This window comes from Borostomias antarcticus, assembly GCF_949987555.1.
Source record: "Borostomias antarcticus genome assembly, chromosome: 2".
In the NCBI taxonomy this organism is placed as follows: domain Eukaryota; kingdom Metazoa; phylum Chordata; class Actinopteri; order Stomiiformes; family Stomiidae; genus Borostomias; species Borostomias antarcticus.
This window is the reverse complement of record NC_140235.1, coordinates 17,156,709-17,183,245: the sequence shown is the minus strand read 5'-3', so window position 1 is coordinate 17,183,245 and position 26,537 is coordinate 17,156,709. Positions and strand designations below refer to the sequence as shown.

Sequence of the window (26,537 nt, the reverse complement as noted above, 5' to 3'; positions counted from 1 at the left end):
AGCCTCGCCGGTCCTAACCAGAGGCCCGAAGAATCAGCCGCGCTTTCATAACGACCCTTTTCGCGACGTCCTCTCTCCGCCCCGAAACGAATGCTTCCTCCTGAAACCTTCGGCGTCGGTATTCGTCATGGATGTATTAATAGAACTGGATACAGCCACTCCATTCACTGACCGCTATCAACAATGAAGCCCTATTGAACCGCGCCATCTTGGCAAATTTGTAGTCATTTGACTATTTCCGGTGACTTTTGTACTTGCGCAGTTGTGCTTTTCTGTCCGACGCGCGTCCACGAAAAGGTTCACCTTTATGTGAAATGTAGACGCACGTTCCCGGCTCTCCCCGCTTTGATTTAGCAATGAAAACCGGCTTGCATATTAACCTGTTTTTGTCAAATATATCCATTGGAGAAATTATTTTTTCATCCAGGCATTTTAGTTTTAACAGGTTAAATATAACTGAACATGTTTTGTTTGCTAGTAGATGGTATTCATTCCGTTCGCGATAACGTTATTGCAGCCAGGCTAAATTCCTCCAGGGAGCCAGTGACCGGCGAGTTGAAGAGCTTCACTCCCCGCTAGCAGGAGCTTTGGCCGCGGCTACCGCATCTGGGATAACCCGCTGAGTTCGTGGCTGCTATTTCACATTCGCCCTTGATCAATCGAATCTTATCTCCGTATAAATACACATTAAGCCTATATCGCCTTATTCACCACAAAATATTTTTCAATCTGAGGTTATTTTCATAGATAGATTTTGCCTCATTTTTGATAATTTACTGCCATGCAGGCCGTCTGCGCTGTCCCCAGCACCACCTTAACAGAGGAAGTTTGAAATGTCTAAATATTCCCAAGCATGTATTTCCATTCGTAAATCACATTAGCTGACCTGCCCGGACAACTGCATCTCATCCGATAAACATAGCCTATGAACAATACATCCATGATGGCAAGCCAGAAACGCAGACACAAGTTCAAGTACCACAAATAAAGGTAGCCTATTAATTCTAACATCAACGGGGTCCCGGCTAAGTCTTTTAATACCATCCATCGTCATCCGCTTATCCGGGGTCGGGTCGCGGAGGCAGCAGTTCCAGCAGGGAGCCCCAGACATCCCTTTCCCTAGCATCAACCAGCTCTGCCTGGGGAATCTTTAGCCGTTCATAGGCCAGTGCGGATGTTTAATCAAATGTGTTAATGAAAATGACCACAAAAAAGGAGAGTAGTCAAAGCACACCGCTCAAAAAGGGCTTAATACATACAACAAACTGATCAGGCTAATCATTTTTTAATGAAAATGACCACAAGACAACCTCCTGTGCATAGTTGAAATGGTAGTGGGATACTGTGATAAACTGGAGTGATCATTTGACAGCAATTATTAGCCTTTTCCAGGAATGGACAGAAATGGGATATTTTTAGAATAACAGGAATTTATTCACATACAATGGAAAGGAGTTGATGTGTAGCATAAAGATGAAACGATACACTGAGTTTGGGTGTTTTCAGTCAACGTTGGCGTTGACCGCTTCTAGCTATCGAATGGCCGACTGGTGTAAGATGGATAGCCTAACGTTAGAGAGATAAATGTAGGCTATGGTTATGTTAATAAATCGAACAATGATGTTGTAACATGCATGCAGCACTGCCGATCTGAACGATTGATTCATTATTACCATGCATCGGTATTGGGATTGATCAAGGGCGAATGTGAAATAGCAGCCAGGAACTCAGCGGGTTATCCGAGATGCGGTAGCCGCGGCCAAAGCTCCTGCTGGCGGGGAGTGAAGCTCTTCAACTCGCCGGTCACTGGCTCCCTGGAGGAATTTAGCCTGGCTGCAATAACGTTATCGCGAACGGAATGAATACCATCTACTAGCAAACAAAACATGTTCAGTTATATTTAACCTGTTAAAACTAAGATGCCTGGATGAAAAAATAATTTCTCCAATGGATATATTTGACAAAAACAGGTTAATATGCAAGCCGGTTTTCATTGCTAAATCAAAGCGGGGAGAGCCGGGAAAGTGCGTCTACATTTCACATAAAGGTGAACCTTTTCGTGGACGCGCGTCGGACAGAAAAGCTCAACTGCGCAAGTACAAAAGTCACCGGAAATAGCCAAATGACTACAAATCTAGCCAAGATGGCGCGGTTCAATAGGCCTTCACTTTAGATTTCGAATCCTGGGGGCTTGGTATTCGTTCATCAGGCCCGAGATTGCCCAATCAGGGCGCCAGTTCCGGCACGCCGCGTGCCAAAGCTCAAGCCATCATTACGATTAACGAGCTGGCGGCTCCATGGCCATGACGGGGGGGGGGGGGGGGTGAAGCCGTAACTACAGAAGACCACAGCTGCGGACGGAGGGAGCTAACGGACCAGGCAGTCTCAGCTTGGCTTCAGCGGGAAGACAAGTGGAGGAGACGGGCAGGAAAACAAGGAAGCAAATGTTCTACTGTCTTTCTTCCTGTAACCTGCTGACAGACTGCTGAGGTACAGCACTGCGCTCTTGTGAATCCGTTTGACTTACTGACTTTTCGATAATGTCTTGGGCTTGCACGCTTATTCAACTGGCTTTTTTTACACACTTTAAGATAGTTTGGGGGCATCGCAGTGCAATGGATCATGTAATGATCTCTGGCGGGTCCATTGGCCTAACTGCACGATGCTAAATTAGCCACAGGCATGGCTCCCATTGCTGGCTTTCTTCACCCTCATACTACTGACTCATTAAGAGACACGATCCCTCTGAACATCAAGCTGCAGTGGCCTCATCCTTCACACCTTTGACTGACTGTCTGTCTGTCTGTCTGTCTGTCTGACTGTCTGTCTGTCTGACTGTCTGTCTGTATATCTGTCTGTCTGTCCATACATCCGTCCGTCTGTCCATCCGCCTATCCATCCGTTTGTCTGTCTTGAGGACCTGGGTAGGAATGCTATAGCTCGTATGTGAACATGTTCTTACAGTACATCCCAAAAAGGGGAGATTTGTATTGATGGGTAAGCATCTCTGCCTCCCCTTATCTCTCCCTCTCTCTCTCTCTCTATCTCTCCCTCCCTCCCTCTCTCTTCTTGACACGTACACACTACACACATGCTAATATTAATAGGAAATGGGTGTTTTATAATATGTGTTTAGTCCTGGCATTGCGGCCCTGCTGGAGCAGGTCCCCTGTGAAACAGCCAATCACCGCGACGCATTAGCCAGTGGATTGCATCAGGAAGTCAAATGAAGACCATGTATCAGGCAGATACAATCATGACGGCAATCGGCTCCCAGTGTGTCTCTCATCGATTCCGAGGCACCTGTTAATGACACGGCATCCATCAGTGGCGCGACACCACCGTCAGCGGCAGCCAAAAACAGCCGGCGTGTCTCTGAACCTCCGGCCGCTTAATTCATTAAAGCTGAAATGAGTGTTCCCAGATTACCATTATCTCCATGGAATGAGGTTCTGCGCAGCAACAGAGGCCCAGGGGGGAGGAGAAGGAGGAACGCGCCGGAGACCTCCGGACCCAGAGGAAGACAGATGCTTTCTATGAAGGATGACACTAGACCAGAGCAGTCTATAAGCGGGAGACCCGCGCTGAATACGAGATCATCCTCAACGCCAGCGTAGTTGTATGTTTACGTACCGTAACTGTATTATGGTACCATAAAAGAGGCTTTTTCAGACTATAAACTTTACAAATACCAAACCCACATGTGTTATGGGAGTCCAGAGTATCTGTGGGTCGCTTTTCTTTAGCCTCATCCCTGCCTCACCCATAACTCACCCCTGCCTCATCCCTGCCTCACCCCTGCCTCACCCATGACTCACCCCTGCCTCACCCCTTCCACACTACCGCCTCAACCCTGCCTCACCCATGACTCACCCCTGCCTCATCCCTGCCTCACCCCTGCCTCATCCCTGCCTCACCCATGACTCACCCCTGCCTCATCCCTGCCTCACCCATGACTCACCCTTGCCTCACCCCTGCCTCATCCCTCCCTCACCCCTGCCTCATCCCTCTCTCACCCCTGCCTCATCCCTGCCTCACCCCTTCCACACTACTGCCTAATCCCTGCCTCATCCCTGCATCACCCATAACTCACCCCTGCCTCACCCATGACTCATCCCTGCCTCACCCATAACTCACCCCTACCTCACCCATGACTCACCCCTGCCTCACCCATGACTCACCCCTACCTCACCCATAACTCACCCCTACCTCACCCATGACTCACCCCTGCCTCATCTCTCTCCTGGAACACTCCATTCAACCCCCCCTCTCCTGGTCTTCCTGAGCCTGGGGGCTGTGGCTCAGTCTAATTAGAGCCCCGGCGGAGGACAGCATCATCTCACCTCCCGCTGGCGCCGTGGGCGCCGTAAAACACTGATCAGATCACAGCAGCTCACACACACACACCTGCCAGAACAGTCAGATCTCCAACTACAACCTTCGCAGGGGAGGGCTGCATCACGCAGGCCCGCACTGCATCTCTAGGTGGACGTGTGTGTGTGTACGTGTGCTTGTGTATTTGGCTGTGTGTGCGGGCGGGAGGAAGGGAGTGTGCACGTGTGTGTTTGTGTGAGGTTGTTTATATGTGTGTGTGTGGGGGGGGGTGGGTTATGTGTGTGTGACAGATCTGTGCAGTTGATATCCGGTGGCCTGTCCATCAACGTCAGCCACTGTCAGCCTATGACCTTTCTAGTAAGACACTCCGGCAGCCAGAAATATGACACCGGTTTAAAGCAAGTAAGATATATCGCTCTACTTCTCTCTCTAACCCCCCCCCAACACTCACACACACAACAGTGTCCGGTCCATGTTTTGACTGATGCGCTGCTCTACTGGCAGCTTCACTTAGACAGATTGGATGAGTTAATGCAGCCGTATACCGGCTAGGCCGTAACCTTTAAGGAAGGGGGGGGGCAGATTCCTCCGTAACACCTACAGTATAGTACAGCTATGCGGTGGTGAGGTGGGGTGAAGAGCTAGGCCGCCGGCTCTGCTCGGCCTGGATGCCGTGGTATGGCCGGTATGGTTATGACCACGGTTTAATCGCTGCTCCGGAAGGGCGTGGAAAGGGAAGAAAATTACATACACTTTTGATTTGCGAGATGTGGAGGACGCCAGATGACGTCCAGATCAATCGCTTTGACGATGAATCACATTTAAGCACCAAAAATATTACCAGCCAGCTATACCATAATGATCACTCTGGCACTGGAGCAGGAGTCAGAAACAGTAATTACCCCTGTGTGTGTGTTTGTGTGTGTGTGTTTCTGTAAGTGTATATCAGTGTGTGTGTGTGTATGTGTGTTAGTGTGTGTTTCTGTCAGTGTGTGTGTGTGTGTGTGTTAGTGTGTGTTTCTGTAAGTGTATGTCAGTGTGTGTGTGTGTGTTTGTGTGTTTCTGTAAGTATGTCAGTGTATGTGTGTGTGTGTGTGTGTGTTTCTGTAAGTGAATGTCTGTGTGTGTGTGTTAGTGTGTGTTTCTGTAAGTGTATGTCAGTGTGTGTGTGTGTTAGTGTGTGTTTCTGTAAGTGTATGTCAGTGTGTGCGCGCGTGCATATGTGTATTCAAGGGACGTGGCCCTGTCTAGCTGAAGCAATACGGTGTGAAAAAGACCTCTCACAGCTCTTTCTGGGCAGAGCAGAGACACTCATGAGGATCGTTGACCAAGCAGTGCTCTCCATCAGAGACGAGGACAGATCCCCTCCTCAACCCGCTGCTGAGGGGACATCTGTACGGTGGCCTCACTGGGCCAGACAGGACGGAAGCTAGCAGACAGACAGAAAGCAGCACTAAAGGGACATTGCTGTAGCTCTAAAAGGGAGAAATGGTGACAGCTGGCATCACAGCCGCCTTTATGTCTGGGAGAAGCAGCTCTGGGACAACGAGAACAGACAGAGAAATAAAGAGCAGAACCCTTCATTCTCTCCTGTTGGACTTCATACTATTGTAGGGTAACACTATAATACTGGAATCCATACTGGTGGTGTTGTAACACTATAACACTGGATTTGATGCGGATTTTGTTAGAGTAACATTGAAACACTGGACTTGATGCTTGTCTTATAAGAGTAACTGTAACACTGGACCAGGAGCGGTGCCAGAAAATTGTGATTAGGGAGCTAGGGGGGGGCTGGATTGTTTATTGGGGGAGCTAATGAATTTTGACGCAACAAACACCAAATACTCCTACAGTACCATACTAAGCACATGCGATTTTCGTTAACGGGTGAGCTGTCAAAGCATGCCTATTTTGGATAAAGTCGCCTTACAATTACAATAATAAATATGTTTCTAAGATGCTTGTGGAATTGACAAGTGTGGACAACAACTTCAAGAACGATAAATAAGCTCTCCTCTCACTCACCGCGAGCGCACGTGCGCACACACACACACACACACACACACACACACACACACAGCATGAGCGGAGAGAAGCATAACATAGGTAAAGCGATCCATACTCCCTTGCCTTTTGTCTTCTCCACACATTTACTAAAATAAACTAAAGTTCAGTAATCCACACACTTGTGATGCGATATAGCTGTTCTGCACTCTGCTGGACTAAAATGGAAAGCTTCTAACCGTCGCAGGTGTAATGATTTGATGAGTCAGCCAACCAATCAAATCAATTCAGGTAGCCTGTGTAGCTCGTGTGTGTGATTTGGTGCATATCAAGCTTTGAAAGCCCACCCGGCAACGCCATAGCAACGCCGTGCGGCAGTGCGTTCTGTGAAAGATGATTGACTAGCTCATTGATTGTGGACCACTTTACTTTTATTTTTGTTTGGGGGTGGAGGGGGGGCTTAGGGGGGCTTTTTTTTAGGCTTTTTCAGCTCCCCTCTTTTTTAGCTCCCCCTGGAGCCACCCTTGCACTGGACCTAAATGGAAATAGAACAGGAATTGTTGAGAAGTATGTGCCATTTTAATGCATTACTGAGTAAATTAATGTGTGTGTGCCTTGGTGTGTGTGTGTGTGTGTGTGTGTCTGTCTGTGTGTGTGTTTTGCAGGGCTGTGTAGAGAGCACTGGCAGAGAAAACAAATGGGGGTTGTTGCAGGCCTCAGGGTCAAACTGCTTGGTAGATGCTTGGTAGGCTGCTATTTCATCAGCAATAACACTTTCTCTCCATCTCTCGCCACCCCCCCTCTCTTTCTCCCTTGTTCTCTCCTTCCCTCTCTCTCCCTCCCTGTTTCTCTATCCCCCTCCCTCTCTCCCCCCTCTCTTTCTATCTCCATCTCTCTCTTTCTCCCCCTATCTCTATCTCTTTTTCTCTGTCCAGCTCTCCCCCTCTCGTCTACCTCCTCTCACCCTTGGCAACGGCTCGCTGATTAAAGTAGGAGCTCCACCCTGAAGAGACCCAGCTACTCTCTCTATGACCTCAGCCAGGACAAGAGCCCTGCTCTGACGGTGCCATACCATTGTTCCGACATCTCATTAGTCCGACGTCTCACTAGTCCGAAACATCCCATTTTCGGTCGGACTCTTGAGCCGTCGGAACAATGGGATGTCTGACGATCGGTGAACAAGTTTCGGACTAGTGAGACGTCGGATCAATGGTATGTCTGAACAGTGGGCAGTCCCCGCTCTGACACACACACATCTGCAGCGTCATACGACCCCGAGAATATGGCTCGCGAAATGTTCTGACGCTGTATAGGACTCTGGCGCTGGCCGTGTGTCGCTGGCGGCCATCTTTGTTTGGGTCTTGCAGGCTGAGGGAACACGGGGGATCTGACTTCACAGCCGTCCAGGAAGCTGAGTAGCGCTGGAGGCCATGAGAAGCCAGCCATACCTCTTCACCCAGTGACAAAGCCTTACACAAATACAAGTGTATAGTATGTGTATGTGTGCATGTGAGTGTGTGTGTTAGTTGTTACTGTTAGTTGTTGCCGCCCCAGGGGCAAAGTCTCGCAGGGCGGAAGGTAATGTTTTCACCCCTGTCTGTCTGTCTGTGTGTGTGTGTGTGTGTGTGTATCTGTCTGTCTGCATGCGGACAGGATTAAACAAAAACTACCGGCCCGATATGCATGAAACTCATGGAGTGGTGCAGCATTGGCCAAGGAGCTCACCATTAAATTTTGACCATGATTCATTCATAGGTGGCTCTACAGTACCCATATTACTGTAACTTCAGTGTAGTGGGGGCTTTAGGTTTCAGTTTCCTCATAGGTTTCAGGTTCTTGGCGCCACTTGCAATACCGAGCTTGGTCATTACGCCAAAAAATGGCTGTTCCTGGCCATTGGGGCTTGCTTCATGCACCACTGAGCAACTTTCATTGGATTGAATGGGCCGCCGTCTTTGCATGCCTTATCCACTTCTTATAATACATCCATGATCCAGCCATGATCAGTTATCAACTTGTTTGCTAACAAAGGCTAGAGCTACTAGTTAGTTGTTGATAACGAGATCAGCTGTTGCAACTGGAACGCTCACCTCGGGAGTGACCATTGCCAGTTCCCACTCACACCTCCCGAGACAAATGGAATGCACTATAACGTTATATTTCTCATTCGCGTGGATAGTTGAAGCGATGCATTCTGTAGGCTCACTCACCTTGGGAGTGATCATTGCCAGTTCCCACTCGCACCTCCCGAGACAAATGGAATGCACCATAATGTTATATTTCTCATTCATGTGGATAGTTGAAGCGATGCATTCTGTAGGCTACCTCAATAGAGTCTGCTAAATTACCATGTTTATTGCTTTATGTATACTATCTGTTAGTGTGAAGTGTGATGATTTCTGTACAGCCAAGATCGAACCCAGCATGGGCAAGTGAGCGTAAAGGCAATACTGCCAAGCAACACAGTGCCACCTGTTTTATAGACTAGTTTCTCAACTTGCATTTAAACGATAATGTAAACTTCAAGCATTCAAAGTAAACTGCAGACACTTTCAGGTGGATGAAAATAAAGTGTCTGCACATTAAAATTATTGACTTCATAGAAAGCTATATATCGCCTATAGACTATAGATTTAACATGTCATTGGCTGTATAACTCCCATCTCAAATGTACATCTTGTAAACGCTAAAGACTTGTAAAGACTCTGAACCAGCCCACTCCTCCCTCCACTACTGCTCTGCTGGGTTGTTAATGCATGTGAATGGGAAGTCTTCACAAAACTAGCAACGTTTTGGAAATTGGAGAGGAAAGATGTCAAGCAGAAAAAGGAAACTACAGGTGGTGATACAGTAACCAATTCAAAAAGCCAGTAGGAGAGCACAGCACATGAGAGGTGGTGGTGGGAGGAAAGGTAGAAGAAAGGTAGAGTGGGGGGGGGGGGGGGGGGAGTGGAAGGGGGAGAGCAGTTTGGGGGGGGGGGGGCAGAGGTTGAGGTCTGCACTCTCTGAGTGCAAGCCTCTCTAGTTTTAATTGTTTTAATTGGTTAAATTGTATTACTGTTGTTCTTGTTTTACACCTTGTACTTTTATATGAAATACAGTATTTTCTTGATATTATTGTCATGAATATAATATAATTATGGACTGATGGGGGCCAAATGGCGAGACACAACACACAGGTGAGTGAGCGGCGACACAGTTGTACATGACACGCACACATATCTTTTTAGCGGTTGCCGGTGGAAATTGTTCTTTGCACCCATCCAAGCCATCCTCCTCCAGGGGTAGCCAGGAGCAGTGGGCAGCTATCGTTCAAGTACAAGTGCTCAGTCCACGTCCTGGTCAGGTACCAGACTGAACAGCCTCTGTTTTTCTGCATGTTTTTCGTATTGGGTTCTTTGGGAGGGAACCCTTGCGAACACGGGGAGAACGTCAGCAAACACAGAAAGGCCCAGAGACCTTCTAGCTTTGAGGTGACAGTACTACACCACCATGCCACACGTGAGCGATTTTGGGTTTCAGTGTCTTCCTCAAGGACATGAATGAATGAATGAGTGTGTGTGTGTGTGTGTGTGTGTGCGCGCGTGCGCGTGTGTATATGTGATTGTACTGTATATACTGTATGTGTGTATGTGTGCGTGAGTGTGTGTATGTGTGTGTGTGTCACACTGACCTTGGAGCGTGGCGGAGCACGGATGTACCATTTGCAGTCGACGGCCTCGGCGGCCTGGGCCCGTCCGTCTCTGGTGATCTGGTGAGACTCAACGATGCCCTCAGGACCGCCCATCTCAAACTCACAGACTGGAGCAGAGACACACACACGTGAAAACCACACAGTACTCAACACACACACACACACACACACACACACAAACACACACACACACACCCACACACACACACACACACACAAGCGCACGCAAACATGCACAGGCACATAGACACACACATATACGCACGCAAACATGCACAGGCACATAGACACACATGTACACACACAAATGCAGGCACGGGCATAGACATCAACACACATACACACAACAACATCAGCCAAACACCCATGTGTCACAGACACAATACAACACAATACAAGCCTTATGAAATGAGAGGGAGATGCAGGAAGGCGAAACGACAAGATTAAAACAGAGAGACAAAGAGATATGAGGGATCTGGTAGACAAAGAGAGAGGGAGAGAGAGTTGGAGAGAGAGAGAGAGGGATAGAGGGTGAGAGAGAGTGAGGTAGAGAGTTGGAAAGAAAGAGAAGGAGAGAGGGAGGGAGATGGAAAGAGCATTGGAGAGAGAGAAAGGGAGATGAAGAGAGAGAGTGTACCTACATGGTAGAGGTGGGGGTACTCCCAAGTCTGCAAAGTCCGGATCTGTGGAGATGAAGAAGAGAACAGGGGGCTTATTCATATTTAACATGGAAAGAAAACATAGTGTCTTTACAACAAAGACAGCAGCACCGGTGCCATTCAGGTACTGTAGCATACCTTTCTTTTCACAGAAACAACCAACAAAAACCGTCCATGCACCATCCTTTCCAAATGGGGGGCCTCCGCTTTCAGCTTCTCCTGAGGGTCCCTTCAGCAGATAGATGGTGCCCGGACACTAAACGCTGAAGAGAGAGGCTGCGGTAACCTCTGTACCGGTCGACATTCTGCTTCTATAGAAATACTGGTGGCAACATTGAGAAGTTTTGGGAAAGTTTGGCTTAGAATTGATCAAATCTCCACTGAAGCATCGGCACACGAATGATAAAGATGACAAAAGTCAAATGACAACATCCTGCTAATGGAAACATTTTAGAAGACTCCAACATTTAGGAGATAGAGAGTAAAGCCCAATTCATGCTTCGTCGCTCGACACTTTTGATGTCATGGGGGCTGTTGCGCACCAACAGATTTTTTTTTATGTCACTGACTCCGTCACATATTGTCGCTCAAGTGTGATTGGATAGCTAGATAGAAGGCTTGTGTGTTGCCATGGATATGCTTTATTTGTTCTTCCTTACATTTATTATTCATGTGTGCACTAATTGTTTTGTGAGCTTTTGCCCCCTCTGTAGGCTGGAGGACCTAGTTAAGCCAGAGGTGGAGTCATCTAGGCATGGCTGTAATGGGCATACCTGTCAACATTGGGATTTGAAAATAAGGGAAATTTTCCAGCGCCATGTCGCGGGCCGTCCCACCACCCCAACCAAGCTCCAGTACCCCTTACATTTTAAGACAAGTGTACAAGAAACCTAAAATCACCACTAGTCAACCACATACAAACTACAATTAGGTGTTCAGAATCTGATAGGCCTACCTTTGTTGAAATTGAAATGCTGTGAACATACCTACATTATATAGCCTAAATGAAACACATTTTAATTGAATTGTGATAGCACCAATGCCTGGCAATCAATGACGTTATAAGCCTACTGAAATAGGGTACTTTTTCCCCGTAGTTATAGCCTAGGCTACTTCTCCACCTCAAGCATCACTTTTTCCATCTGAATAGCCTGTTTTATCTCTAGTTCCTCTCGTATAGAGACATCACATTGTCTACTCCAACCTGAAACTATGAAAAACTAAATTTGCTTTATTTAAGCGTCCCTTGCCAGTCTCACAGGGTTGCAGCTCAAAGAATAAGATATATTGATATAGGCTACAATTGCTTTACATGCCATAAGAATAGCTCAATGATCAAGCCTACTCGTGTTCATGTGGAGGATAATGATAAAACATAGGCAGTTGGCAGTATTTTTTCAGATTTCCTTCCTGCCTTTGGCAGTAGCGACTGTGTTGTGCCTACAGTAGGCTATAGTGCATATTTCTATAATATTGCTCCTCTTGTGTAAAATGCGGTGGACGGAACTTGGTTATGTATTGTTTGCCTTGTCCATGGCCGTGTCCGAATACCCATACTAAGGTATGCGATCGGTCATTTCGAGCAAATACCTCCCCTTTTACTGTGCACTCACACAGCGAGCGACTTCGGCGACAAGAGCGGCCGGCTGCCATTCATTCTCAATGGAAGCTGGCGACATAGGGCGACGGACGCCTCGGCGGCAGCGAGCAACGCGATACCAGCGATCTGAGCATAGATTTGTTGGGCAGAGTTCAACTTTATGCAAATTAGCAGCGACATCGCCGAAGCAGAGACCAATAGCAGATCAGGTTACCTCAGAATGGCAGTAGAATACATCTTCAATAATGTGAGTGACACATGAATGACCCGCCCCCCCGGCGTCTGCAGCTCTTGGCTGCCGGGGAGCTGGCGACGCGATGCACGCAACCAGAGCGACCACTGTCGCCATAGTCGCTCGCTGTCTGAGTCTAGAGCATGGGTGTCAAACTCTGGCCCGCGGGCCAGATTTGGCCCGCAGTGTAATTATATTTGGCCCGCGAGGCAATACCAAATGACTACTAGAGCTGGCCCGCCAGTATTATACAGCGCATTCACTGCTTATACTACAAATCCCATAATGCTCTGCTGCTGTTTTGGCGCGTCAATCAAGACAGGACCCAGAAACGCCCTCTCTTCTGTGACAGTAGTCATAGCAATCTCATACTACAACTGTAACCGTGTTACCCCTTCTTAAAAATGGTGAAAAGAAAGGCAGAAAACAGAAGCTTTCTGGACAGGTGGGAGGCAGAATATCTGTTTACATATGTAAAAGATAGACCTGTTTGCCTTGTTTGTGGAGCCAACGTGGCTATAACTAAGGAGTACAACATTAGATGACACTGAAACAAAACACCACGACAAGTACAAGGACCTGGACATGATTCATTTATTATTGTTATTTTATTTTTAAATTTAATAGCCTGTGAAAAAAGTTTATTTTGATATTTAAATCAGAAGGCTGCAAATAGAAAAGAGGCATACGATTTTTATTTACATTTTATTTTATAAATGACTGCCATTGATGTGTTTTTTATTTGAAATTTGATTTTGCATGTCTGCACTATTAAGTTATATATTGTATGGTAATAAGCGTTGCTTGTTCCATATTCCATGTTAAAGCAAAACTTGTTTGGGTCCATATTAAAATTTTCATTTGATCAATGTTGGCCCACGACTTTGTTCAAGTTTTAAATTTTGTCCCACTGTGTATTTGAGTTTGACACCCCTGGTCTAGAGTTACAGTGAATGCGCTCATAGCTAGATTGGACCAGCTGTGTAGACTTAACGAGTTGATAGCCACAGTCGTAGTACCGTTTATCTGTGATTGCGGTTGTCCAGTTTACTCGAGTGAGCTTGCGAAAAGTTATCCTGGATATGTTGAATGAGCTTCGTAGTATGGGGCCCTGATCTGCCTCAGTAGTCTAATGTTTCTCATAACAAATGCTGACATTGACTGGGCATGTTTATGGGCTTTTTGAACGCGCTTATGCTTGAGAAATTTCTTATGCTGGCTCACGTCATTTCTTCCTCCGTGTGAGATACTAAAATCAGTGTTGCATATCTTACAAAAAGCAAGAGTGTGTCCGACCCTGCTCTTCTTTAGGTTAGGATAATCAGTCTCCCATTTGTCAAGATATTTACACAAGGTTTTGTTTTTTTTGCCAGGGATGCCTTCTCCATCTTCACATCCATCCATCTCTCTCACGCTGTCGATTTGAATGAATCTCGTGACATGTAACCGGGCTTCTGTACTGCCTGCCTGCCACTAGCCTCGCGTCACCATTGCCACCTGCAGTACCGGAGAGGAATGTTTTTTTTTAAATTTTTTATTAAGGTTCAAATACGGGAGATTTACGAGGAACTACTTAAACAGGAGGACGGCGGGAAAGAAGGGTAAAAATCTTTGGAAAACGAATGGCATTGGAAAGCCAACTATTGGAAAGCATTGGAATACAGATTCAACCAAGCTGTGTCATGCTCACTGGAGGGAACAAACAAAAGAGAAAACTCATTAGAAGTGGTAGTGCTAGTGCTCTAACCAATATGCAAATTCAAAGAACCTGAATAAGGAAGGTAATCTACTATTGGAGTGGATTCATGGATACTGGAAATAGAAATGAATGGAAATTGTCAGTGAATTTGCCAAATGAAGTTTAACTCTTGACTTTGCTGCCAGAGCGCTCACTTCGCATTCTCAATTGAGTTTATCATTGCACCTCTGGTAAAGACTGAAACATTTAGTGAGGTGTCATTGAAAAATAAGATGTTCTTCAACCACATGTGGAGGAACAAATGCTGGAAAATGCAAAAGAGGAAAATGTGGACAAGGAAAATGTGTCCAAAATGCGAAATGCTACAAAGTGCAAACTTGCACAGTTAACAAAGAGCATGAATGTTGTGAATAAACTTAAAGGTACCCAACGAAATGTGAATCAAAACAATCCGTTCTTTGTTTATTTTCAAAATTCCTTGATTATATGGTTCCTTGTAGTCTAATAAACATGTTGAATCACTTGAATGTCTTTCCTACCTTGTAATTTCTTCGCAAAATTATATTTAGCTAATGTTTTGAAAACAACAAAGATGTGTGAAACGTCACTATTATGTGCTCCGCTTATTGACGCAATGTACGCGATTTTCGGGGACCGCCTTCTCAAATTTGCTCTAGAATGCATACTAGTGGTCAAAAACTACATTGGGTACCTTTAAGACGGATGTTTCTCTTAAGGAGGAAGTACAAGAACACATGGTCAAAAACAATGCATTGTTTGATGAGTTTTAAGGTCTTCACATTTCATATCAGCAGCTATTGTCTGAGGTTGAAGCAAAAGAGGATGAAACAACATGGTTTGAAGCTAAAATGGCAACCATTAATGCTTTTTTGTCCTCTGTCACAGCCTGGTTGCATGATACAGGTCAATCAGAACATGACGATGTAAATGTAAATGATGGTGTCTGTCCTAATGATAGTGTATCCTCAGCTTCTAGCAAAAGATCAAGGAGGAGCTCACGTTCAGGTGCTTCATCTACAGCTTCTGCTCGTGTACATGCAGAGGCTGAAAGAGCAAGTTTAATGGCCAAATGTGCTGCATTGCAGGACAAACATGCTTTGGAGGAAGAAGAGGAGGCACTGAATAAACAAAAACTTGCCTCAGCAGCCAAACTTGCAGTCCTTCAGAGTGCTGAGGAACAAAAGGCTTCTAATGATGGCATGAATGCATATTTGGAGGACATGAAAGAGCGGTATGGTGGCTCAGGCCTGACTTTATACCAATTGTCCCCTCAGGCGTTAAAGATGCAAGTGATCATCCAAAGGAAGGAGCTCACTTCATACCAGTACACGTATCTAGTGTTCCCCTAAATCCAACTCAAACGTCACCTGGAGAGTATATAAACACTCATGCATCTAGTCAGCAGCTCAGTTCTGCAGGAGCAGCACAAACCCAACCCAACCCAATGACCACGATGAGGAAAGAGCCTGGCACTCTCACTCAGAGCAATGTAGGCACTGTGGTCAACCTCACCCAAATCTTGCAAAAGCAAAATGTTATAACATCCTCTCTTGTAAAACAAACTCAGCTCTCAACTCTACCTCCTCGAGATATCACACCCTTTGATGGTGACATTTTATTGTACAGAACCTTCATAAAATATTTTGAACATGGTGTGGAATGCAAAACTGACAGTGATTCTGACCGACTGCATTTCCTTGAACAGTACACTAGTGGGCAGGCTCGAGAGCTTGTTAGGAGCTGTTTTCATATGCCTCCAGATAGGGGTTTTCTAAAAGAGCAAAGGGCTTGCTAGCTGAACACTTTGGCAATGAATTCAAATTGTGCTCTGCATACATGGACAAGGCCTTCACCGTTGTGGAAAATAGTAGTGTATAGAGGGTTGTTTGGCCGTAAGGTCAAGTTGGCTCGGCTGAGGAGAACAACTGGAAGAGAACAGCGAGCTCAGTTGAGTTCCCTAGTGAGTTATCAGGTCAGAGCATTCTAGACTGGAATGTCCCATTTCGCAGTATGTCTCAATAACATGATTAATATCTACTCGTGTAAGTTCCAAGATAAACCATTAGCCTTATGTGACGCACATGTCGCCATGAGTATGGACATATTGACCTTGGAGAGACTTATGTTTTATTTGCCATGGGGGTATGAACTGTCATGGGAGGGAAAATGGGTATGTGGACACTTGTGGCTGTCAGCCTGGACTTGGGGTGGGCGTGGTTCTGTGTTTCAGGTAGAACGGTTGATTGCTGATTACAATTAAGCAGTGCCAGGTGTGTGTGATTGGTCGGACAACAGCTGCAATCAAGAAAAAGGACTGCACACACGGCGTGGAGTGGAGCCAGCCGGACCAGCATCAGGACAGCCGAGCAGCCTCTGGAGTGACAGTGTTTTCTACCAGGCCTTCCGCACCACGTTAAAAGGGACATTCCTTCTGAATAGCTGTGCGTGAGTGAGCTGCAGTTGTCATTGTACACTCCACTGAGCCCTGTTTCTGTTTCCCTCTAGGGCGGATCTGGATATTGGCCCTGGGTCAACCACCGACAGACAGAGCGGCACAAGGGGAAGCTCCACAAGCGTCGACGCGCTCCCGGGTACCAACTCCTCGCGGACCCTGAGACCGTCATCGCCCAACGGACGCGCGCATGAATAATTATACGGGGCAGCTGGACCGTACCCCGTTCTGTAACAGCCAGTAACAGGCTACACTGGGTGAGATTCCACCAACGTGATCGGGGATAGCGTACTGTATCTACTGGATTTTGGTCGGTGGGCAGCCAACCAATGTACTTTTCAATCACTCTTAGACTGCTAGACCCACGGTGTCGACCAGGTTGAGCACCAGCAATACGCCTTATGTAGAACTTTCCCCCTCATCTCAATGTGGTCAAGCACCCTTTGGTGGTTGGCTAACTAGCTACCTACTTTCTACTGCATGTTTACTGTGATCGTGTGTGTGTGTGCAGTGCTCCCTGCGTTGGAGTTGCGTGCTGTGCGTTGCATCACTTTATTGGGTGCGTGTGCCCATTGCAGTGGAATTTTAGTTGCCGTGTTTATCACCCCCCTATGAGTAGTAGCCTAGGTTAGACGAGCACAGGGGCCAACTGACTATTACTGGGGACGGAGCCTACCTCGCATATTATTTCGACAATAGCCTTGCCAGTGAGGTCTAGCCATGATATTTTATTATGCTGTTTTAACTGTATGAAATTGATTATGTAATAAAAGTGGTAGTTTTGTAATATTCCTGTCTTGTGTGTGTTTGGGGATCAACGGTCGTTTCACTTACTGTAAGTGTTTAGGGTTCAATAGTCTTAGAGTAAACTCCAGTATTACTGTGACACACACACTGTGTTTGAGATTTGGATATAAAAGGAGATGAGCTCAGTTGGGCTGGGGGGCTGTGCATCAGACTTTGTGAAGCTGTATTGAGTGTGTTACAGTAATAAATACCCGTATAGGCTGAACAACTTGGGTCTCCTGTGAAGTTTTGTACTATCAGAACCAAAATAATTGGCGAGCCAGCCAGGATTATGTTGGTAATTTCTGATAGTACAAAATAGTGCAGGTGCAGTGTCTTCTCCAAGCATAGGCAACTTTGCACTGAGAACTGCTGAAGACAATAAGAGCAGCTTTCAACCACAGATAGTTGATACTATCAGGAGGAACTTTTATGTGGATGGTTGCTTAAGGTCAATACCTACAGAACAGGAAGCAGTGCACCTAGCCAAAGATCTCAAAGTGTTGTGTAGCAAAGGAGGATTTGAATTCACCAAGTGAGTACCAGCCACGTTGTCCTGTCTTCAATTCCAGAGGTGGATCGAGCCAAAGAGGTGGTTAAATTGGACCTGGACAAAGACATGCTGCCCATGGATAGGGCACTGGGACTACAGTGGTGCTTTGAGTCTGACAACTTCAGGTTTACAGGCTCTCCATGGTAAGCTCTGTATATGATCCACTTGGCTTTCTTGCTCCTTTCACTCTCCCTGCCAAGGTTCTACTTCAGGAGTTATGTAGGAACCACTACGGATGGGATGAACATCTGCCACAGTCCTTCAGCAGTGGCTGAAATGGAAGGCAGGTTTGGAGAAGATAGTGGACTTCAAGGTACCACGCTGTATTAAACCAAAGACCTTTGGGACCGGGGTATCTGCAGCATTGCACCATTTTGCTGATGCTAGTGAGATCGGCTATGGCACTGTAAGCTATCTGAGGATAACTAATGACCAAGACCAGGTACATCTGTCGTTCCTTATGGGAAAAGCGCGGATTGCACCTTTAAAACAGCTCATGATTCCCCGTATGGAGCTTGCTGCTGCTGCATTGTGTGTCAAAGTGGACAAGATGCTGAAATCCGAATTACAACTCGAACTGGATGTCTCAACATTCTGGACTGACAGTCAGTCAGTGCTAAAATACATTGCAAATGAGCATACATGATTCCATACCTTTGTGGCAAACAGGATCTCCATGATCAGAGACTGCACAAACATGTCCCGATGGAGGTATATGAATGGCAAACTGAATCCAGCGGATATTGCCTCAAGAGGGCTTAGTACCTCAAAGTTTGTGGAATGCAAACAGTGGATCCATGGCCCAGAATTCCTCTGGAAGTCACAGAGCTGCTGGCCAATGGAAATCATGGACTCAAGGTCACTTTCATCCAATGACCATGAGGTAAAGGAAAGCACTGCAGTGTGCACCGCCACTACCACTGCAAATGAAACTGATAATCCCACCAACAAGCTTATCTCCTATTTCTCCAGCTGGATGAAACTAAGGAAGTCAGTTATGTGGTACTGTACCTGAAGTTGAGAGATACCTTGCAAGCTCTAGCAAAGAAGAGAAATCAACTGATGATGAACAAAGTGAATACCCGCTCAGAGCATCAGAAAACCGCTGCTCAGCTTCAAGTATTCAAAACCGCTCTGTGTAGACAGCCTGTAACTGTAGAAGACCTTAAGAAGTCAGAAAAGGTCATCATCTGTCACATTCAAAGACAAAGCTTTCCTGATGAACTGGAAACGGCACCATCAAGTGTTTCAAAAGGAAGCTGCACTTACAAACTGGACCCGATCCTACAAGATGGTGTACTGAGAGTGGCGGGAAGACTGAGTAGGTCAACAATGTCTGAGGAAACAAAACATCCCAATATCTTGCCCAAAGACCATCATGTCTCAGCTCTTCTCTTACAACACATACATGAACAATCTGGGCATAGTGGGCGCAAGACAGGTTGTCTCAAAATGTCTGGTATGTCGACGTGTGAAAAGCAGAGCAGCTGAAAATAAAATGGCTGACCTGCCACTTGAAAGACTCCAACCAGATCTTCCTCCTTTCACCAATGTGGGGATGGATTATTTTGGCCCGATCAAACTAAAAAGTGGACGAAGTCTCATAAAAAGGTATGGAGTCCTCTTCACCTGCATGTCCAGTAGAGCCGTACATCTAGAAGTAGCGTATTCGCTTGACACAGACTCCTGTATCCATGCTCTGAGGCGGTTCATAGCCAGGACGGCGCAAGTCACAAACATCAGATCTGACAACGCAACAAATATGGTCGGTGCAGAGAAGGAACTAAGAAAAGCACTCTCTTTGCTGAATCAAAATAGGATTCAGAATGTTCTGCTTGCAAAGGATGTTCAGTGGAGCTTTAACCCTGCGTGCGTCAGGACAAATCCCCTATTCGGCCTCCACAGTGGCTATGACACCACATTCATGTACCTGAACTTGAAAATTAACTCTTGAAAATAGCCACTACAGCTGTCATGGAAGGAGTAGAGGAGCGGCTCTCCGAGCTTGTGAGGAGATATCCTCATCTATACAATTCATCCCTGCCCCTTCACAGAGATGCCCAAGTACTGCAGAAAAGAATGAAAACAAACCACAATGAAAACCGCTCTCTAAATAACCTCTTTATCGCAGATTAAACTCTTTCCCTCAGCAAGTCGCTTCTCTCAGAATGACAACAAACGCGCAACAAAATGACAAGCGCGCGGCCGATTGTTGCCATAGAGACGACGCGAAGTGTCGCCCGAAGCATAAATGCTACATGTCGAGGGACACTTTTTATTTTGTTGAGCAACACTTTTAAAGAAGCATACATTAGGCTTTATGGTTCACAATGATTGTGTGGCTAGGCTACCCATCTGTTCAGTTTGTGTATTTCATTTTCTTCGTCTCTCTCTCTCTCTGTGTCTCACACACGCGCGGGTGCGCGCACACACACGCAATCAGCCACTGTAATCAATGTGGGTGATGGGTGAGTTTCTGTGTGGATGGCTTTGAGCGCGGCCAGAGTCTCAGTTGTGTGTGTTCATCCCCTCAGATCCCCTCTGACTCAATCACACTCCTCACTTAACTATGCAGCAGACAGGAATGGATTCTGAAACAATACCTATCCCTCAAACACAGTTATACTGTGGAGGATGTGTGTGTAGGCCTATGCGTGTGTGTCTGTGTGTGCGCGTGTGTGTGTGTGAGATAGAGACACACAGTCCCAGACAGTATTACTGACGCAATTCATCTTTTCCCTCCCTCAACGTGGCATGTTTATTTTTAGAAACACATTGTTGTAGTTTCCACTGCGAGTTCCAGTTTCTCTGCAGCTCTCACCCTGCCTTCCAACAGGAGGTAGTAGCGCACATTAAACTTTAGTCAAAAATCGCCACCATGCCCCACTAAAGAGAGCAAGAATGATGGGCACTGATATGGAGGGCCGCACAAACTGTGCCTCCGCAAGGGCCTGCTGCCTGTTCTGCAGGTCCAGTCTCTCACGCTGTAGCTGCGGCATGTCCCGCTGGAAGGTGGTGTTGGCTGCCAGCTGGGCCCACTGCACACCCAGCCACTGAGGCCCACTGGGGTCTCCTCTTCAGAGGACTGGGAGGCTTGGGGTGATTCAGCTGAGGGCTGGGAGGCTTGGGGTGACTCAGCTGAGGGCTGGATGTTGGAGGGGCCCTCTCCAGACTCCAAATCAAGGCCGCCAGTGATGCCTTGGGAGGCTGTGAGGCCGATGATCGATAGGGCCTTCTCCTCCTCCGGCGTGAGGGAAGGCACGGTGCTCTGCCCACCACCGGTCTTCCCCGCCTCTCGGCGCACTGCCACTGCCCCCCGGCTTTTGGCCTGACTGGTGAAGTCCTGCCATTTCTTGCGGACGACTGTCCACTCCCTGGGTCCATCCTCGCTGTAATGCTCGCCCATGCAGCCTTCTTCAATGGGCTATATGCACAACTCCAGTAGGCTACTTCCTGAAATTAGACATGCTTCTTTATTTCCTGTCTTACACTATTGGATGAAATTATTATTCAGGTGTGCCTGATCATTGTGCTGCAGTCAGGCACACCTGATTAATCACTTCATCCAATAGTGTAGGACAGGAAATAGAGAAGCATGTCTAATTTCAGGAAGTACTAGCGTTGTGCATAGGCCCTACTGGTTGGCGCTCGCATTGCGGAAGCCGGCAAACAGGACGGCCTTCCGCTGCTCCACCTCGTCCAGGATGATCACTAGTTCTTCTTTGGTGAATGCTATCGCACGCTTCCTCTTCATATCTGCCATGTCGCTCAATGTGTGCAGTTACCCTTTTTTATAGCCCACATGCGCCAACACCGGTGCCTGATAGATTCAATTAGTCATCGTATCTACGTGAATTCTAACGTTGAATGCTACTGCCACAGGGGCAATTTATATGGGCATTATATATTTGTTTGAATGATAACTAAATCAGTGGTAATTTTGCTATCATCATTGCCTATCATCATTAACATATTTTTTCCTGGCCTTTCAAGACATCCCAGACAAGGCTTATGTGTCCCGATCCGATCCATGCTCTTTCTTGTATATTTTATTTGATGTAATGTATGAATTGGGACTATCACAAGGTCTCGCCTTGACTCTTAAATACATTAGCAGATGAGCTTTCGGAGGCATAGCTTCCTTTTTGGTAATATTAGACTGAAATTAAATAATTAACACGTATTATATTGGCACGTCATTTATGTGACTTTACAGATGGCCATCGATGTGTGCGGCATCGATTCATTCTTTTTTCAGCACCGCGCCCAGGGATTGCTCCTCTAACGATGTATCTTGGGATGAACCTTACCATGTATCTTCAGGCGCCCACTAGGGATAGTCTGGGAAACACTCGTAGGAAAAACTGTCCCTTCGCCAAGGTATACCTTGAGAAGTGTCGTAGAGCGCCAAGGTACAGCGAATCTGGGAAATGCGGCTAATGGCTGATGACACAGCGCATCATTTTGTGAGATAAGATGAACGCCTCGTCAAGGACAGGACCCTGATTGGCCAGACCCTGAGCCGGCCACGCAGACACTGGCCGCTGGTGATGGTGGAAAAGAATTGATTGCACAGCATGAGAAAAAAAAAAAAAAAAAATGTTTATGTGCATTTCATTGTTCATAGGAACTGAGGTCCAGACAGACAGAGAGAGAGAGACAGAGAGATAGTGAGAGTGTGAGAAAAGAGAATCAGTTAGATAATGGGAGAGAGAGAGAAACAGAGAGACAGGGAGAGAGAAAAGAGAGAGACCGAGACAGAGTGAGAGAGACAGAGTTTGAGAGAAGAGGGAGAGAGAAGAGAGAGACAGATTCAGACAGTGTGAGAAAAGAGAGACAGTGAGATAGAGGGAGAGAGAGAAACAGTGAGATAGAGGGAGATAGTGAGGCAGTGAGATAGAGAGAGGGAGAGAGAGAGAGAGAGAGAGCACTCTCTACATCAAATGATATTAGCTGAGGATCAGATCCACAGTCAAAGCAGAGATAGAGAGGAAATGGAATCAGACACCAGAGTTCTACATTTACATTCAACACATGCACGCACGCACACAGGCACGCACACAGGCACGCACACACACACACCCACCCACCCACACCCACACACACACACACACACACACACACACACACACACACACACACACACACACACACACACACACACACACAGACGCCCATCAATTCAGATCAAAAAGAATGTGCGGCCCCTCAGATAAATCAGAACATTGTTACTGATGAGTTGTCCAGTTGTCCATGTAATCAGAGTCCCTCCCTCTTCACAGTTAGCAGGTTAATCAGACCTCTTTCTGCCCTCTTGATTTTCACTCCTTTCTTTCTTTCTTTCTTTCTTTCTTTCTTTCTTTCTTTCTTTCTTTCTTTCTTTCTTTCTTTCTTTCTTTCTTTCTTTCTTTCTTTCTTTCTTTCTTTCTTTCTTTCTTTTTTCACGTTTTCTTCTTTAGTCTGTTCAGAGTCCTCTCACAGAACTATTCTAAATCAGCCTTTTCTTAACTCTGTGTGTGTGTGTGTGTGTGAGGCAGATAGATTGTATGTGTGTGTGTGTTCCAGGCCTGCAGATGTGTGTGTCTCTGTGTGTGTGTGTGTGTGTGTGTGTGTGTGTGTGTGTGTGCTTCAGGTGTGTAAGAGTGCGTGTATCCCCTCGAGGCTGCTTGTACACGTCAGGTAAAGTGATGCCAAAGTGCAGTGATAAATCTGTAAACAGCTCTCATGACCTCAAGGCTGCTGTTTCATTGACTGTCTGCTACTTTGATTTCCTTCTCCTGCCCCGCAACACACACACACACACACACACACACACACACACACACACACACACACACACGCACATACACACACACACACACACACACACACACACACACACACACACACACAGCACACAGCTGTTTGTTTAGAGAGGGATAAAGAGAGGTGCTTTTGGCAGAGCCGCTGTAATGCAGCAGCAAAGCTCTGAGCCTTTCAGATGAACACAGTCAGGTTCGCTTCAGGGCATATTAAGCAAGGTGCTTTGATGTTGTTGCTTTTCGATAATAATAGCTTTGCTTGTCTTTTATCATAAAGAGCTCCTTGTACTGAGCCATCCATCCCTCCATCCATCCTTCCATCCCTTCACCCTTTCATCCATCCCTCCATCCCTCCACCCATTCATCCATCCCTCCACTCATCCCTCCACCCATCCATCCATCCCTCTACCCATCCATCCATCCCTCCACCCATTCATCCATCCCTCCACTCATCCCTCCACCCATTCATCCATCCCTCCACCCATCCATCCATCCCTCCACCCATTCATCGATCGTTCCATCTGTTCCAAGATTTATTTGTCACGTGTAATGTATGTGAACAGTTACAGTGAAATGTTGCTGCCGGCTCCAAGATTATGCTCAATACAGATAACACAAATGACAAATGACAAAGTTACAGATTTACAAATGACACAATAAGTACAATTTCTATACAGTATACAGATAGGGGTAAGATTAGATAGATACCGGTCTGGATGGATTATGTACGTGCTATATAGGGATATGGGTGGGGGGGGGGGGTTGATGTATCCATCCATCCATGCCTCTATCCATCCATCCATCCATCCATCCATCCATCCATCCATCCATCCATCCATCCATCCCTCTATCCATCCCTCTATCCATCCAACCATCCACCTATCCATCCCTCTATCCCTCCATCCATCCCTCCATCCATCCCTCCCTCCCTCCCTCCCTCCCTCCCTCCCTCCCTCCCTCCCTCCCTCCCTCCCTCCATCCATCCATCCATCCATCCATCCATCCATCCATCCATCCATCCATCCATCCATCCATCCATCCATCCATCCATCCCTCTATCCATCCCTCTATCCATCCAACCATCCACCTATCCATCCCTCTATCCCTCCCTCCCTCCCTCCCTCCCTCCCTCCCTCCCTCCCTCCCTCCCTCCCTCCCTCCCTCCCTCCCTCCATCCATCCATCCATCCATCCATCCATCCATCCATCCATCCATCCATCCATCCATCCATCCATCCATCCATCCATCCATCCATCCATCCCTTCACAGCTCCCTCACTAATCTCCATGTCTGTTTATGAGCAATGGTTACTATGGTGTTGCTGTTGCTAAGGTGTGACATAATCAACCAACCTCAGGCTCGTCAAAGCGCGACCCCTGACTTCCGAACACTTCCAGTGGAATTCCAAACGTCCGGGCTCCGTCCCAACAATCACAAATCACCTCCTCCTCATCCTCCTCCTCCCCTCTCCCCGCCTCCTCTCCTAGACTGACTGATTTGATTCTATTTGAAGATCCATGAATTGATTTAGTGCCTTCCCAAACACAGGAGGTGTTACTGTACCTCTAAATTATAATACATTATACTGTAAGAACTCAGAAGAACTCGTTGCACACTGAACCATATTTCTCTGGCCAATGGCCACCCCCTAAAGAGAAGCATTACATGTACCCCCCCTCCACCCACCCACCCCGCCCCCTGATAAGCTGCTATGATCGAGGGCGCAGGGAGAAAGGGCTGCTCTACTCTCACATTCTAAGGGTGAACCCTGGAGGCGATCCACAGCGCTCTCCTCTCTCCTGGGCGTGAATGGCTTTGCAGTGTGATCCGAATCCAGAGCACACAGCCACGCGTAATCCCTGTACCCTTTTCACAGGCAGACATAGGGCCTAATCTTCCTCGCTGATCCCAACCCTGATCCAGGAGACCTCGGCCTCAGCTAGCACGCCGTCCGACTCACTTCCAGCACTGCTCACCGTGCAAGCAGCGCACGCACACGCATTTGCACACACGCGCACACGCGCACACACACACACACACACACACACACACACACACACACGGACACTCATACTCATCTCATTCTCTCATACATACTGTACATAAATACATACATGAATACACAATCATGCACACATAAATACAAAATGAAATTGAGCTGCAGACATGATACTTTAAATTCTAATAACTCTGGAGTCTCTAAGGTATTAATCGTTATTGCATCATATCCTGTATGAGGCAGCCACGAACAACATAAGACACAACTAATGTCCCGTACAGAATAGTACATCAGGTTGATTAACATACCCAGTGTGCACCTGCTACTGGTGAAAACTGTTACAGAGCACTATGAGTCACTTGAGGTGTGGGAGTGTTCCATGCCCACCCCCCCCACCCCCCCCACACACACACACAAACTCTAGAATACAAACACACGCGTGTGCGCACACACACATGCACACACACACACACGCACGCACGCACTCACGCACAAAGAGTGGACTCCATTTCCCGGCGGCATTGTCTCCTCTCAGCTGTTGGCTGGTGACAATTAAATAAGCATGTGATTAATAATCTCCCTGAGAGGCTGGAGTGCTTGATCAAGCTAATGAATGGCTGCCCATTAATCAGAGTAGCTCACAGCTGGAGAGAGAGAGAGAGAGAGGGAGAGATGGAGAGAAAGAGGAGAGAGAGGGAG

General features: G+C 46.8%; 1 protein-coding gene across 1 annotated transcript in view; it reads right to left on the bottom strand.

Moving 5' to 3' along the window:
* Nucleotides 1-26,537, bottom strand: part of neto1l (neuropilin (NRP) and tolloid (TLL)-like 1, like) — a gene marked incomplete at its 5' end in the record, with an annotated part of 103,103 nt that overhangs the window by 13,435 nt on the left and 63,131 nt on the right. Inside the window, 2 exons of the mRNA XM_084459393.1 lie at nucleotides 10,016-10,143; nucleotides 10,678-10,719. Of these exons, the coding sequence (XP_084315519.1) occupies nucleotides 10,016-10,143; nucleotides 10,678-10,719 (170 nt within the window). The remainder of the gene's footprint in view (nucleotides 1-10,015; nucleotides 10,144-10,677; nucleotides 10,720-26,537) is intronic.